General features: G+C 37.9%; 1 protein-coding gene across 2 annotated transcripts; it reads left to right on the top strand.

Moving 5' to 3' along the window:
* The first annotated feature begins 2,582 nt into the window (after positions 1–2,582).
* Positions 2,583–16,128, top strand: DESI2 (desumoylating isopeptidase 2). 2 transcript variants are annotated; one of them, XM_026082265.1, is made up of 5 exons: positions 2,583–7,582; positions 8,112–8,184; positions 10,115–10,208; positions 10,909–11,050; positions 12,481–16,128. In XM_026082265.1, exons 2-5 carry the CDS (start codon positions 8,118–8,120, stop codon positions 12,712–12,714), a joined length of 537 nt encoding a protein of 178 aa, XP_025938050.1. In that variant the 5' UTR covers positions 2,583–7,582; positions 8,112–8,117; the 3' UTR covers positions 12,715–16,128. The 2 variants fall into 2 exon arrangements, with proteins under 2 accessions (XP_025938050.1, XP_025938042.1); XM_026082257.1 differs by having other exon boundaries at positions 2,583–8,184.
* Positions 16,129–16,559: the final 431 nt, after the last annotated feature.

Raw genomic sequence — 16,559 nt, 5'->3', positions numbered from 1 at the left:
CTGGAGGCCGTTGGTGGCCGCACCTGTGGCTGCGGGCCGGGGCTGCCCCCCTCCGCCCCCGCGCAGGGCTGCGGGGCTGCGGGCCGGGAAACTTTTCCATTCCTTTCCTCCAGTTGTCCCCTGCTTGAATTGAGGGTGGTCCGCGGGCTCCCTTCCTTCGAAGGAGGAAAAAAAGGAGAAATGGACAACCTGAGGTTGGCGGGAAGCGGAGGGGAAATGATTTCTGATAGCCTATCAGTTGCTATAAATCCATTATCATCCGTAACAAAAGTTTGCTGTGCCGTCTCTTTTGCAGTTACGCGTAGATCTGCTCCCTTTCGTTTAATTGCCTGCAATGATGGAAATAGCTCTATTGCTGTAGTTGCTATTAATGAGTAGCCGAATGCTAGGAAAACGTGGATTTCTCTCTGAGTTGCGCTTCCTCTTCTTTTATTGCTCCCAGGACTCAGCAGGGGGAAAGCCCTGCCTTTCGTGCTTCTAGAAACAAAATCAAAGTGTCTGAGGTAATTTTTCAACAGGATAATAGTCAGGGATAACTCCTGTCTTTGAAGGGATGAAAATTCTTGGTACAGGCATACCTCAGGGATATTGTGGGTCCGGTTCCGGACCACTGCCATAAAGCGAGTCATGCAAATTTTTTTGGTTTCCCAGTGCATGTAAAAGTTATGTTTACACTATACTGTAGTCTATTAAGTGTGCAAAAACGTCTAGAATAACTGTATAAAATGTGACACAGAGACTTGAAGTGAGCACACGCTGTTGGAAAAATGGCGCTGATAGACCTGCTTGATGCAGGGTTGCCACAAACCTTCAATTTGTTTAAAAAAAAATGCAATAAAACGAGGTATGCCTGTACTCTGTCAGTATTTTAACTGTTATTTATTTTCTAGACCAGAATTCTTGAACAACTTTGGTATGGCCACAACTTGGTAGAAATTAATGGAGTGCTTCAGCTTGCTTTGCAATCCTGTGAACTCACCTTCCCTCTCTTCTGTGTAATCTTCCTGACACCAACAGCAATTGTTGTATTGTCTCATGTTCAGCTGGAAGCTGCTCAAATACCATGGTAACAAATGAGGTGTAAGAACCTGCATAGAATAGGAGATATGGATAAGTAACATTAGGAAAATATTATCCGTTAATGYGTTTCAATCACTGGAAATTAGAACAAGTACTGCTAGTTCTCCTCTGACTCTATTTTGAGTCTACTGATACAGGGACAGTAAGATTGACAACTAGTTTCAGGTAACATTGTTTGCATTACTTATCCTATTTTGGATAGGCTTTACTATTACCACTGCTTTAAAAGTGAACTTTTGGCATGTTAAAAGGGTGAACTTGAATAGTGTCGAGTCAGTGATTGCTGGCAGAGAAGAAATGCAGCTTGTTGCTTGGGAATACTCAGGCTTGAGTGCTAGAGTAGCAAGCTAGTATTCAATGGCAATTAGTAGGGAGCTATCTTATGTGAAATTAAAATTATGTATGAAATTAGGTAGCTAGTCTGATTCTTGTCATTTATTTCTTTCTTACTAATACTTGTAGAAACAAATGCCCCGGCAGTCAAAGAATTCCTTTCTTTTTTTTCTCCCCTCCCTGGTGTCTGAGTTCTGTCCGCAGTGAATATGACCTGTTAATTCTATTTTGTTTTTCCTTCATCGTAAAGAGTGACGGGGGACTGGAGACAGGAACAATCTGTTCACTGTGACTTTTTTTCTCTGAGAGGGGAAAACCTTGGGGTCTTTGCCCGCCTGATTTAGCACATACATGATGCCAATATGACAAAAAGTCACAGTGCCTTATTTATGTTAGACTTGAGGGGGAAAATAATCTGTCACATGCATATACATGATTTACCTGGGCTACAGTTTAAAAATACACAGAGGAGAAGCTCTTGTAGCATTAAAAGAGGTAGTTTTACATTTATTCACCATCAGTATTTGTACAGAATAGAAAATAGGACTTCAGTTTCAGGACTTCTGCAGCCTGAGGAAAATATACTTTGCTAACTGGTCAGAAGATAGAAATATTGCATGGACTGGGTAGTGACTTTTCTTAAGATAGTATCTTTTTAAATGTCGAAGGCTTGATGCACTTCTAACTCACTAACGTGGAAGATCCAGTTTTCTTATGAACACTGCCTTAGCTGTGTGAAGTATGCTCTGGGCACATTTTAAAGATGGGCTGTGAAAACTAACAGGGTGGGCTGTCTCTCATATATAAATACCTGCCTAGAAAGAAATGTGACAAAGCATTTGAGGAAAATTCATTTTGGATACGATAGCATTTTGGTTAGATGGTGCATGTTTGTGATTTCAACAAGCCTTTGCATTATACAGTCTGTACTCCTGTGTTCACATGATTCTCCTTCATCATTTACTCTTCAAATCTCTTTGCTACAATCCATATCCTCCCTTCTTATTCCTCCTGAGTTGAATTAGTGATCAGTTTTACTCCAGTCATCATTTTAGGATGGGGGCGGGGGTTGTTGTTTTGTTTCGTTTTCTTTAATGCAACAACAGGAAGGTTGTGCTCATATAAACTAGTGTCAGTACTTTTCAGTAGGACATGTTGGGGACTCTGCTTATTGTCCTGTTGGGATTAATAGGGCTGTCTCTGCATTAATAAGTAGAATAGTATCTAAAGCCACCACTTGTGGAAAGGACTTCTTCACCAGAAGAAGCAGTGAAATAAATTTAATTTGCAGATGTTTGATCATATGTGGGGATGGCTTTTTGTTTATCGGCCTGCAGTTCTGGTGCTTGTTGAAGCTGCACATCACCACAAACTATATATAGTGCAAGCTGAAACCATTAAGCAAATACCCTACCTATGTCTGTTGTTTTATAATGACGTTATTTGACMATTAGAAAAACAGATTTCCTTTATCCTGGGAAGGAGAACAGAGGTTCTTTTGGTATCTGAAAGACACTCTCAATGTACATCCTTGAACCCTTTCACTAAACGATGTTTGAATCCATGTTAAACTTGTTTGAAACAAGAACTTAAACGAAGCCTCCCTTTGTTGTTGCATAGTGGTTTTATTGCTGCATTTAGAAAGCCTGCTGACATCAATGATAGCATATTCTTTGGGGCACTAAAAGTGGGGGGAGGAAGGGAAGAGCCTTTCATAAAACCTATTTTGTAGTTCTGTTTATTCATCAAATGCTGCCAATTATATACCTGCTAGTGCCTCAATATACTGCTTGCTCCTGACTTTTTCACAGCTTTTGGAGGTGGTTTAGTTCTTGTTGAGGAAGATGTATTAGGATATTTTTTTCTTCTTATGAGCAAAGGATTGGCATTAGCCACCTGGCTGGAGAAATCAACATTATAATTGCAACAGTTGTATGAATGGTTTCATTTTAAGCTGTTAGCTGTAGCTCCACTTCTGCAGGCACAGAAAGTGTCTGAACATCTGCTGAGAATAAAAGACATCTGATTTTTGGTTTGGGCTGTTCCCCCCCCCCATCCCCCCTTGATGGTATGTTATGTGGGTCAATGCAGTTTAGATTCTTTCCTCTCGTAACTGCTAATTACACTACTACATATCTCAGGGTCAGCTCACTTGGAGCAAAAGAATTTTCATACTGAATATTTGCAGACCTCATCAGGAAAACATGCTGAAAAAGAATTTCAGTTTTGTATCTGACTGCTTTGTTTGGATCTCCAAGTCTGATCCCTAACCCACAGTAGTTTACCACCGTCCTCGTCAGCAGTCCTTCAGCTTGTGTTCTCTGTTTCAGCGTTTCTCTCGGTTTATGGGTGAAATTCATGTAGTTAATTGCTTAACTTCTTCAGACTCAAACTGAACCCACAAGCTGATATTTTTGTGGTATTTGATAGGAAAAGAGATGAGATTGAGACATGTTTCCACCTTTCCACTTTCTTCTCAGAGGAACTGAGCTGTTACCTGACTGTTACTGGTTGTGCCAATGGTGCTTCATACATCTGTCTTCCCAAGCACAACTATGTAAATATGCGGGGGAACACTAGCTGACCTTGCTACTGGTGAAGCTCTTTACAGGACCAAGTCAGTTAGTTTTGAAACAGAGACCCTTCCATTTTCCTTAGCTCTAATTCTCATTTGAAAAGGAGAAAATTTTTCACAAAACCAAAGAGGGGTGAGGGGTGTGTGTGTGTGTGTGTGTGTGTTGTACAAGAAAGTGAACTTTCGAGTACTGGTAACTTCATGGACGGAAAGGAGCTTAAGGGCATATTTATGTGCTGCTGTTCATGCCTTTGAAAATATCTCATTAAAAGGGTAGTTGAAGACCTTGATATCTCGTTTTTTAAGAACTGAAGAACTCGTTTTGTTTTCATTATAACTAACTGCTATTTTTAGGAGTCTAGCTTTTTTGTGTCCAAAGTAACATCCTTTTTTTCCCCCCTGTCAAATAAGCCTGCAACAGTCTGAAGTATTAGCATAAATGAAAGCTCTGAAGAAAATAATGAAGGTATTTTTGGAGCGCATGACTTTATTGTGCAGATAGAAAAATACATCTCTAATATTTTTGTTCTGATAATTGCATTGAACATGAATTCCTGTTTTACAAGATTGACTTATTGCACAATGCTCAGGATATGGAACTGTGCCTCTCACAGATTCTACTATGGTAAAATACGTATTAAGACTAAATGAGAGGAATCCCATTTGTGTAATAGAAGCAAAGAAGTAATTTTGGGGATCAGTTTGGGATTCCATAATTTACTGCATGCTACTGAACCAATAATCTGTATATATGTCTCTTAATTTACAATCTTTATTTTGTAAGTTGTTCATAATCCTTTCAGCTATAGCCAAATTAAGACTATTTCAAGTTGCAGTTGTCCTGCATTTTTTTCTTCAGTGAGATAAGACATTCTGTTCAATGAGAAAATGTGACCAACCTTCCGATAGCTGATCCAAATTAAGTAATAATTAGATATAATTACTGTTCTTAGGGGGAAAGTAATTCTGCCTTATTGAAATTCTTTTATCTTCAATTAACCTACTCTGTTCTTACTGGAAATATTAAGTGAAATGCCATCTTGCTTTAGGCAAGCTCTTTTAAAGCTGCTGACACTTGTTTAATTTACCACCAGTGTTCAGTATCTGTAGTCCAGTGAGCCCCATGTATTTATGTGCTAATAGTAGTAACAAGTGTATACCTGAATAACACTGAACTTGCTGAATACCTTGTTATACCAGCCTTTCATCCTACCAGTCTGTTTCTATATAGATTGATGGGAAGGTTGGTGACTTGTTTTTCTATTGTCTCCCTATACCTTGCATTACATTTCACAGGTAATAGGAGGGGAAGAGTATGAATAATTTCTCTCTATTCCTGCCTAGTAACAAAATAGGCTTTATTATTTCCACTGCTTATGGAACATCTTGTGTAATTTTTGTTCCATTTTCAAAAAGCTGTGATAAGGATTAGGTTAATTTGGATACATATTCTCAATAGACAAACATACTTTTTTCCTCTACTGACAAACTGAATATTGAGTGTTCCTATGGTTTTGATTATAAGTATAAAGCTAAAACTATTTTGAAATAGCTGGAAAAGTGTGAAATAGTACTGGCTTCAGAACTGAAATGAATTTACATTTAAGTAGTTCTTCCCTTTTCATGTGGGATTTGATTTCACTTCAGTGAACAGAACCTTTTTTTTTATGCTCACATACCTGTTAATTGGGTAGTCTTAACAAATCTTTCTCCTTCCTTCTCCCTCCCTCCCCCCCTTTTTTTTTCTTGTTATGTGTCTTTCTATATGGACCATCTCTCTGCTCTTTTCTGGGGGGAACGAAGGAAGGAGAGAATTGGTAAGCCATGTAAACAGATGAAGGTGGTGGCTTGGTGTAGTGATCTAAACCCCACCTGTTCCAGCATCACAGCAATGCATTAACAAAGCCAGAAATTAATGCAAAGTGTAAAGGTCAGTCTAAGCAAAATTCATCTACAGATCTCAGTGACCCTTAGCTTTGTATAAATATAAAGAGCAAAACCTGACTTTTGTTAATTCATGTTGACAAAAATTCCTATAACTGGCATGTCTAAAGAAGAGATCATCAGATTCCTACTGTCTTGTTATCCAGGTAGTCATTCATGTCCTGTGCCTGCTAGCACAACTGGAAGTTTAGTTTGGAAACATGGTGTGCAGATGTTTGGCTACTACTAGTAACCGAATTCGAGGGACTATTAGTTTTAAGATTGATGATACTTAGAATAAGGAACTCTGTAAAAGCCAAATATGTTCCTTTTTAGTGCCTGAAAAATTGTACCTTATGGTCTGACTTGCCCTTTTTGCCAACTCTGGGTATGCCTATGTTTAAAAAAAAAAAAAAAAAAAAAATCAAGAGTTTGTTTAACTCCAAATGAGGGAGAATAAATAGAAATTTGGTTACTCCCCTGTGTAGGAATACCCTATGGATCTTCAATGATCGTAACTTCACTTTACATCGATATCAACCTACATTAGTAGGGCAATTATTTTATTTCCCTTGATAACTACAAAATGTGCAGCAATGGACAGTATTTATGGAGCTGTTATGAATAGAATTTCACACAAAAATAATAGGTCTCTTTGTCTGAGACCTATTAATTTGTTTTGATTTTCTTGAATGGCTTCTCAGTCCGAAGTTTAGTGGATCATTTTTAATGGGAAAAAAACAGCTTGCAGAAAAGCACATTGAATGCCATAATGTTTGTAACGGCCCTGTAAATTATATACAAACTGTAGCTAGCACATACAAACAAAGCATGACATCTGTGGCCTTTTACATTTTTATCATTAGTTGTGCTGTTTTAATAGTGACTTCACATCAGAAAGTTCTTACTCTGTCAACAGTTTGTTTAAATAAGATAGCTTTTTTTCTTCCTGTTTGCTAAACAAATATTAATTTGCTGGGGATGCTGCCTCAAATCTATATCCTAATTGCGACCTCACTCTTTGAATTCTGTTTTATAGAAGCTCACAGTGGTGCACTTTGGGACCAGATTAGTTGTGGAGGGGAAAAATCCCACTGCTGGAGTAATAATTGGACAAAAGAATGTTTTTTTTGTATTTTCAAGAGCCTTTTCTTGCCAGCTCATCTCAGTTTTAAGATCTTTAACAGAAGGACACAGCTGAGACTTTTTGAAGCCTTTGTTTGAGTTTTCTCTTTAAATAAGATTTACTTGAAATTTGTTACTGGTTGGAGACTGATAACTTTGAGGCTGGTGATGCAGCCAAGGAAAGACAGTAATTTTGAAGTTTTCCCTTTTCGGAACTCTGTGAGCCTTTATGGTCTTGAGGGTAATTGCTAGCTCCTGATAGGCACCTCGGTGCTGCTTATTTAGGTGAGGAAGAGAGAGCGCCAAGGAAAGGATTTGACAGGGGGAGGGGAGGGTTAGTTAAAATCTATCATTACCTGGTTTCTTTTGAAATGCAGCTCTGATCTGTTTGCTACCATAGAAGTGATATGTTGGAAACTGATACTAGACTTTGCAAAAACACTGTTACACCTGATGTATGGAGAGAGATGCATCAGGAGCCTGAAGACCATTTAGTCTTATGTATGATGACCCCTAATTGAGTATTCAAAGACAAAATACACTAAGGTAATTTCAGTTCATCTTTCATATATCTATGAGTGTGTCTCATGCTCACCTGGTTATGAGCAAAGAAGTGTGGTCATTGCTATAAATGATAACCAGTGTATGTATACTACAATCCTACTTTCTGATGCTCCCCACCTTCCCCCCCCCCCAAAAAAAAAAAAAATTAAAAATAAATGAATGCTCCTGCAAAATAACTTTAATTGATTCTAGTAAGTATCTGTTCCACCTGATGGAAAACTTGGTAAGCTGAACTTGCTAGCAAAACAAAGTTGATCTGGTTTTCTCCCAAGTGTGATCTCCTTTGACAGCACTAAAACATTGAAGTAAAACCTAATGGAATTAATTGACTGTGTATAGTTGGATAACTTTCATGGCATGTTCTGTTCTCAAAAAATGGCTTGTGCAGTTTCATTTGGTGGTTAGCTGTTATGCTTTCAATGTGGGGGACAAACACACATCAGTTTGCTATCAGAGGAGAAATTTGTATTGGAAACTAACTACAGCCTTTTTCCTTCTTCTTTCCTTCTAGTATTGGATGAATGAATATACTTCTTCGCTTGGAATCGGAGTATTCCATTCAGGTATAGAGGTATATGGCCGAGGTATGTACAAGAAAAGCATAGTTTTACTCTTTGTTCTGGTTAAGCTGTTATTAAAAAACATCTTTCAGATGTGCCCTCAGGGAAGTCTGGCTCCCAAAACCTGTTTGTCAGTTTTCTCTTAAAGTTCTCATCTTTTCTGCCTCTGGGAAAAAAGCTTGGATACCAGTAACCTGGCCATCATCCTGCATTCTTGTATACAGCTACACAACTATGAAAAAGTGTACAATTTATTCAGCTAGCCATAGCAATATTTATTTTAGGTTTCCAAATACCTGTTGTTAAAACAAATTTATGCTTCATGTAAGCATGGTTAGATCATGTTTCCTCAGTATTCTGCTGGCACTTAGTACAAGGAGTTAATTTTTAACTGTAGAAACAGTAATCTGTTGCAGAGAGGCACCTGGAAATGCATGGTGCCCAGTAAAGTCTATTTTGGATCCTTACTAGCAGGTTAGTTGGTTTGTTTTTTAAAGAGAAAGTTTCTTTAAAGGGGATCTCATGCACACTGTGTGTTTACAAAAGTTATACTTCTGATAAATAGAGTAGTACATTCTGACTTTGCTAAATAGGCTGTAGTTTGAGAATGCAGCTTCCTGATTTGCTTAGGCCACTTTCAATCCCCACTGCTGCCAGAAGAGATGTTTCTGAGTATGTTGTAGCACAGGCTCAGCTCTGAGGCGTTACTACCTAACAGTAAAGCCACATTCTGAGATGATGGTGTTGCTAAAAGTATTTCATTTAAAAAAGAAAAAATTACTTGAGTTCTTTTCTTGGAATGTGGTTGGGACTGGGGGGAAGCAGTATAAGATGTGTCATGTGCTCCAAAGACCAGACTGTGGAAAGTATCTTAAAATATAGATGTTTCAGCTACTATAATGGTAGCATTGTGCCTGGATTTGCAAGTGTTACCAAAATATTGGAGAATTGACAAAAATACAGGGCTTTTTACTAAAACTTATTTGAATTTCTTCTAATCCAAACCAGAAGGACCTGACTCCTGACAGTGTCATGCCTGAAACCTAGTTCAAGAACTGTGCCAAATACGTGTGCCTCCCTTCCTGTTCAGATTATAATGGCTTTCTCATATCGTAGGCCATACCACTACTAGAACAGTGACATGTATTTTTCTAAGTACTTCAAACTTTATTTATTAACCTATTGTAAAAAGGATTTTCCACAAAAGTGAGCTCTAGACCTGGAGGATGATGTATTATGAGTACTGGGGAAAGGAAGTGTGAAGTCATGCTTAAAGCTGTTGTTATGATGTGGGTGTGGCATATTGCATTATCTTACAGACAGAAGGAAGTTCAAGTATGCTGTGATATTTTCCCAAACTGTTGGTGCTTATGCCAGTAGATGTTATATGCAGACTTCAGTAAGTCATGCACTGGTTTACTTTCTTGTTGTATTAAAGAACTTACCAGTACAGTTTAACTCCTGCAAATTAAGAAATTCAAAAATGTGTTAGGCCAGTGCTAACTGCCACACTTACAGTGTGCAAAACTACAGTTTTGTAGTGTGCATTGAATAGCAAGGCCATTGGGCGTTTGAAGATGGAGCACTTTGAGTCCCTAATATGTAAATATGTAAGTGTACATTTAAAGATTGCTTATATAAAGAACATTGGTTGGATTTCCAATTTAACTTGTAAGTCCTGGCTTATACAATGAAAACAGTATGTACCTATCGTGAAGTTGTAAAGGTTTAACCTGAATATTGACACAAGAAGTCTCTTTTAAATTTTTACATAGGTTGACTGTTAGCTAATAAAACTATACACTTCCAACTCCTTGCATATTTTGCCYGTATAAATAAGATATCTAGTTTCCAGCTTTAGATTCTTATGAGGTGATCTTCCAGTAAAAGGAGGTCTGCTGTTCTTTACTGTCATTTTATGCAGGCTTTATTAAATGTGAGCTTTCTTTTTCAGAATTTGCTTATGGTGGTCATCCTTACCCTTTTTCTGGAATATTTGAAATTTCGCCAGGAAATGCTTCTGAGCTAGGAGAAACATTTAAATTTAAGTAAGAAAGATACTTATTTTGTTGCTTTGGAGGAGGCATGTTAAAAAGGCTATTTGTTGCATTTATTTTTTGAAGGTAGACATATTGAATAGCATGTCAGGATTTCTGACTTGATGAGAAGTTAGTTTTTTGCCTGAGCAACAAAAGGTGGGAGAAGATGGTGAGGCAGTGAAAAGTGTCTACAACAAAGAATATTGTCTTTAGCATACAGTCAAATTCCTTAAATGTGTACAAATTATGTAGATTTGTAGCTAGCTTCTATTATTCATACAATATATATAATAAGGTAACTTTCCCAAGCTAGTGAAATCTTTATTCAAAGAAAAGTTGAAAAACCTTGCTCTCTGAGGTTTCCCAGTGTCGCCTCTTCACTTCCTCAGTGTGGTTGCCTTGACCCTTTTCTGCATTACCAACTCTCCTCTCTTCCCAGCTGTCTCTTTGGAGAGGAGGGAAAAATTGTATCCACCGCTCTAGGAGTTAAGTCACAAAGAACTTAAGTGAGCTACAGGGAGACAGTCAGCAAGGAAGTCGTCTCATATGAGGAAGATGAAAATGGTGCTGTAAAATGGAATCTGTTATTCTAGGAGGGCAGAAAGATCACACCACCCACAGTGGGGTGATTTGGGGCAATGGGAGAACAGTGATCCACCTATTTCACGGAAGCATGATTATCCTCTAATCAATTTGTTTCTCTTTTTAGAGAGGCTGTGGTTCTAGGCAGTACTGACTTTATGGAAGATGATGTAGAAAAAATAGTAGAAGAGCTTGGAAAAGAATTCAAAGGAAATGCCTATCATCTAATGCACAAAAACTGCAATCACTTTTCATCAGCTTTATCAGAGGTAAACAAACACCTGGGTTTCTAGAAAGGTGCTTTCCAGGTGGCTACAAAGTATCATCTCCTTCCTGTCCTTTGGATTATGTTTGGCATAATTTCCAACTTTCTATTTCTGATACCTTGGGAAAATATCATCGTTTCTTCAGCTTTATTTGTGTTTATGTCCAAAAAGCAAGATTATGCTGCCAAAAAGCTAAATATTGCTGTTATACATAGTCTGTGTTCCAGCAGGGCTGCATTCCTAATCGGGAGACCTAGTACAGCAAGTATTAACATAACACAAGTGTTCAAAACCATTTCAGAGATCACTTCCAAAGACAGAACCACATCTTAATATTTTATCAGAAATCACCAGCTAATTTCCTCACAGAGCTATCACACTAAAAATGTTTTGAAGAGTTATGTAATACTGTTGAAGAATAGCAAAGCAATCAAAGTTTCACAGACAACCTTGATATTCTGTTGGAGAGGCTTTTGTCAAGTTATCCCTCTGCCAACAACTGTGTCCTGGTCACTTAGACACCTGTGTGGTCATGCAAAGTGTCCAGTTGTGGAATTGAATGGCTTTGTTTTTTCCCCTCAGCTTTATTTTAACCTGATCAGTTTGCCAATACAATTGAATACCTGATCACTCACATGCTTGTACTTACACAAGGGAAAGGGGCAGGAACAAGTACCCCAGGACAAAGATGGGAATGGCAGTAGTATTATTTATAAAAGCCAGTCTGTGTGTATCAGAATTTATTCTCATGCTCATTCAAGCAAGAAGGATTTTTTTTCTCAAATGTCTATACAACTTTTGTTCCTTTTTTCCAAAATAGTCATTGGCACACTTTTTGTATAGACTACATTTTGTATAAACTGTGCTTGATCTTTTAGTGGTACTGGAAAATTATATTGAAATGATGATTCTTATGCAATGGTGGTATGTGTAGGTAGGGTGAGACTGACTAAGCTGCAGTTGGCATGAATTCTGGCCTAAAGGGCCAGGCTTTTGCCATACTCTTTGACCATGACCATGTTGTTTCTGTTTTCTCTTGCCTAGTTTGTGTTCAAGTTGACTATAAAAACAAGGATATAATTACAAGTTAAATGCTATTCAGTTACAGCAGAGTAGTGTTCCCAGTAGTTACGAATTTTCTCCAGTTTTGTATTGGAGTAAATAATATCAAAAGTGAATACGGAGGATGTTAAGTAAAATAGCTCACTCCTTGAATAGTGACAACGAAAACAAAATAAGTCTGTTGTGTGAGCTGGGACGCTGCTTACTGGGAGGCTGTCTTAGTGCAGTTAACTTAGGTGCTTCTTGACTGGTGTTTGTGAAATATAAATTGTAAGATTCTTGCAGCCTTTGCTATTCTGTACAGCAATGTAGTTTTGTTACTGCTGAATCCATAATACAAATATAATCTTTTGTTCCTCCTTTCCCTCTAGATTCTGTGTGGAAAAGAGATTCCACGATGGGTGAATCGTCTTGCCTACTTCAGCTCTTGTATACCATTTCTCCAGAGCTGCCTGCCAAAAGAATGGCTAACTCCTGCAGCGCTCCAGTCTAGTGTTAGCCAGGAGCTACACGATGAGCTGGAGGAAGCTGAGGATGCAGCAGCATCAGCTTCCTTGGCAAGCTCAGCATCTGCGTCTAGAACTGGACGCCACACCAAATTATAAGTCCTCCTCCAAAGTAACAAATGGTTTGAAATACTTCAGTTTAATCTCTATGGCAATTGACTTCCTGACAGAACATGAGAGCTGACTCTAGAATATCGTATCTATATGCAAAAATGGCTCTCATCAACCTGTGTTTCAGCTCAGGATTATTTATGTAGTGAAAAGAATTGCTGGGAGAAAAGGGAAGGATTTTGTGTGAAGCCACCCTTTTCATTTTCACCTGTTTGGTAGACCTGGGTTAACTTAACATCTTGTGTAAAGCAGAACGTTAATTATTTGTTTACAGTATTGTGTACTGCTGTTTACAAGTCCTGTAAGGACTCCTGCCACCATGAAAGAAGAGAGAATACGAGTTTGATTAACTGCTGGAGTAACTCAAAGGCAGTGAYGTTATGCCCTGGATGAACTCTCCCCTTTGTTTTAAAGATTTGAGGCAGGTGACTTTTAGATTTCTGAAAAATGCCAGAAACTGCTGAATATTATATATGTGAACAGGGTACTGTGCACTTAAAGTGGCTGATGTAAACAGGTAGATTCCAGGATGTAGGGAGACTGATTTTGTCCAAGATCTGTTACTAGAAGTATGACCTCTACATTAATGAAACTGTGGATTTTTGCACATATGAAGGGAAATCTCATTACGATGCACATTAATCCCTAGGGGTTTTTGTTTGTTTGTTTGTTTTAACTCTGCCATGTAGTTGTCTTGTTTTCGAATAGGCATCATATCTTCTTTCTGTATTTACAGTCTACTTCAACCAGGATTTAGATGTGTGAATACCACCTGTTACAAGCATCAGCAAATTTCGCTGTTTGTTTTACTTCATTTCAAACTTATGTTTAAAAGTTAGTACTTGGAGAGGAGGGGTGTTTTGTGGGGGCGGTTAGTTTTTTGGGTTTTTTTTAATGTAGTTTGAACTAGTGTAATACGCAAGCCATTTATGGGGGGAATGGCCTTGCTTTCTGCTGATGATTATGCTTCATTTGAGTTTGTAAACTTTTATAGCTCAAACAGGACACGAGTTACTGACCAGTTGTGCATACCCACACAAATTATGGAGAAATCCAAATTTATTTTCCCGCTGTCTCTATCTGTGGCATTAACTTTCTTGTCAGATGTAATGAAGAAAAACCTGAAAATTGCTTAGGCACCTGTGTGTTTACACAGCGGAACCCACTAATCTGCACACATAATTATATCTGAAGATAAAGGATGTTATTTTGTAAAATACAGAAGTATGTTTGCTGGTGGATTATAATTAGAGCTAAATTATAATTAGTGATCAGAATATATAATGGAATGCCTTATTCTTGTTCACTTATCAAGAGAATTAATGGTTCTTCCAGTCACTAGTGTGAATTAGTGAGGTTCTATTGTGCATATAAGGATACAGTAGCACAACCATGAGTGAGGTGAGCTTGTGTATTTTTTTTTAAGACTTGCTGCCTTAAACTGTAACAAAAACCACACCATCTGTAAACTGATCAGCTCACAAAGTAGCGTGCATTACTAGAAGTATAAACGACTCTTAGGAGCTTTATTTTTTAATCTGTTTCTGGGTGTATTTTTTTCCACTGAATGGAATACTAACTCTACAGTTTCTGCTATTTAAAATGAAAAAAATGATCTTAGGAGGCAAGAATGCTTAATGTTACGAATGCTCCTAGCCTTGGGTAGTCAGTGCCATTGAACCCTCAAAAAGGTGCATTAGACTATATTCTAGTAAGAATTCTTATGATGACCAGCTCCAGTTCATGTTAGAAATGGGCAGAAGCTTTTCTGCTTGCAGTTGGGTTGAATCCTTTGTAAAACTCTCTAAGCTTTCATTGATCTTCTGTGATGCAGTGTGGTAACAGGAGGAGAAAAAAAATCAAGTGAGACTCTAGAAAGAGTGGAATAATAGTAGAGGTCTCTTTAACTGTAGTTTGGTATGTGTTTAATAATCATTTCCCACTGAGTGAAAGAGATCAACTGACATGTCTACCACTAGCTACAGTATGTGTTTCATCTCCAGAAGGTGGACATACTGGCTATCTGTACTGATTTTTTTTTTCCCCCTTCACTTGAATCTCTGAATTTGAGTTCTCCTTTCTTTCTTTTTTTTTTCCTGTAGTGAAAATGAATAAGGTGGTCTCCAGTTGACTCTCAAGCATTATTACAGAATTAAATATCACACTACTTACAGCTAAGGCAACAGGCCATGGATGGGTTATTTTGTCTCTGCTGTGCAGTTGTGGTAGTAATGTGACTAAGTCTCTTGGCCAAGGCAGGTCCTTTATTTCAGCTCAGGGTTGAGGCCACTGATCTAGCAATGTACTGTAGCTTTTCCTAGGCTTTAGGAAGAATAAATAGAATGAATTTTCATTGCTACCTAACTTTTATGTACCAAAATCAGCTTTATAGGCTTCTAATATATCCAGAGCGCTAGGTCACAAATCTCTACACTTTCATTAACACACACAACTACAGCATGTACAATGCAAGAAACAGTGACAGATCACAGCACAGTTTTTATTTAGAAGTAAAACTAAGAATATTTTTTATAAAGCAGACTGGAAAGTTTGTAACAAAAATGCTTGTTTTATTGATAGCTGTACAGGTGAAAATGCTGTCTTATGCTCTTTTTTTTCTTTTTTTCTCAAAACTATCCATTTGTAAATCGTATGAGGAAACTGACACCTGAACCCTGGAGGCTGTTCGGTATTGGATCAAAGTGAGCTTTGATCTTCCATCACGTGCTGTAAACTCAGCCTCCACTGGATGCCTAAAAGAAGTCACCCTGCCAGTGGTTACTCCTATTTGTTAGCAATAGAGCAAGTTACCTTTCACCAGCATTACTGCCAAGCAGGGATTACTTTAGTCTACTAACGACCACACTGTGCTAGGACTAGAACACTCCAAAATGCTGTGAGAAAGCTGGATGCCTGTGGAGTCTTTCCATCAAAACGGGTAGAAAAATAATTCACTACTTCAGGGTTCTGCTCTGTTTACTTTCTCATTCTTGTTTAATTTTCTATAAGATAGACTTTTGATACGTATTATATTCTTTAACTCAAAGACATTTTCTTTTAATGCCATGTTCTGTTCAGCAAGCCAAAAAAAAAAATCCAATGTACTGTCAGTATGCACCAGTAACTTCAGAGTGGCTTGGTAAAAATACAGTTGGATTATTTCTAAAACTTGCAATGCAATTCTGATCACTATTGATACATGATAATTTTCACTGTTGGAAGTTGATTACAAGCTGAATATTCACTGACGCAATTTTTGTAAACTTGTATTCAAGTTTACTGTACTTCATAGTATTTGTATAAAATTCAAAGAATTTTGACTTTTGTTACCTGTACATGGCAACAAGTTGTCTATCATCTTAAATCCATCAGTTTATTAAAAATACTTTTATAAAAAAAAGACAGCTGGCTGTGTTGCTTATTCTTCGGATACCTATAGTTTTGTTTTGCAAGTGCCACACAAACTGACCTTTTGACTTGAAAAAATGCTTTATGCAAAGGATAGGAAACATTTGGGTAACTTCACTACAGCTACTTAAGCTACAGTGTACACTAGGCTTGGGCATCAAAAGCTGCAGTCAGTTTGATTTGTTTAAGGCATTAGTAAGAGCCATTATCTTTTAATAGACTAACTTCAAAAAGTTTTCAGATTTGGTGTGCTAAGTACAGATACTGGGGGTATCCAAACACCCAGCCTGCATTTGGGCTGTGCCACAGATGCAGTGTGTCACGTTCTGCAGACTTGTTTGGAAACCCAGATCAGTAGTCTGGATTTGCATGGGACTAAGCTGCCACGGAGCACAGCCTTAATGGCTTAGCCCTAGTTACCTAAC

The sequence above is a fragment of the Apteryx rowi genome, unplaced genomic scaffold, assembly GCF_003343035.1.
Source record: "Apteryx rowi isolate R43461 unplaced genomic scaffold, aptRow1 scaffold_117, whole genome shotgun sequence".
NCBI classification, from domain to species: Eukaryota; Metazoa; Chordata; class Aves; order Apterygiformes; family Apterygidae; genus Apteryx; species Apteryx rowi.
The sequence above is the reverse complement of the archived record's forward strand: the minus strand, read 5'-3'. Positions and strand labels throughout refer to the sequence as shown.

Coding starts and splice junctions, on each gene's coding strand:
- DESI2 (XM_026082265.1), top strand. CDS start 8,118: ATGAATGAATATACTTCTTCGCTTGGAATCGGAGTATTCCATTCAGGT. Junction 8,185..10,114: donor TATAGAGGTATATGGCCGAG/GTATGTACAAGA, acceptor TTTCTTTTTCAG/AATTTGCTTATGGTGGTCAT. Junction 11,051..12,480: donor TTTCATCAGCTTTATCAGAG/GTAAACAAACAC, acceptor CTTTCCCTCTAG/ATTCTGTGTGGAAAAGAGAT.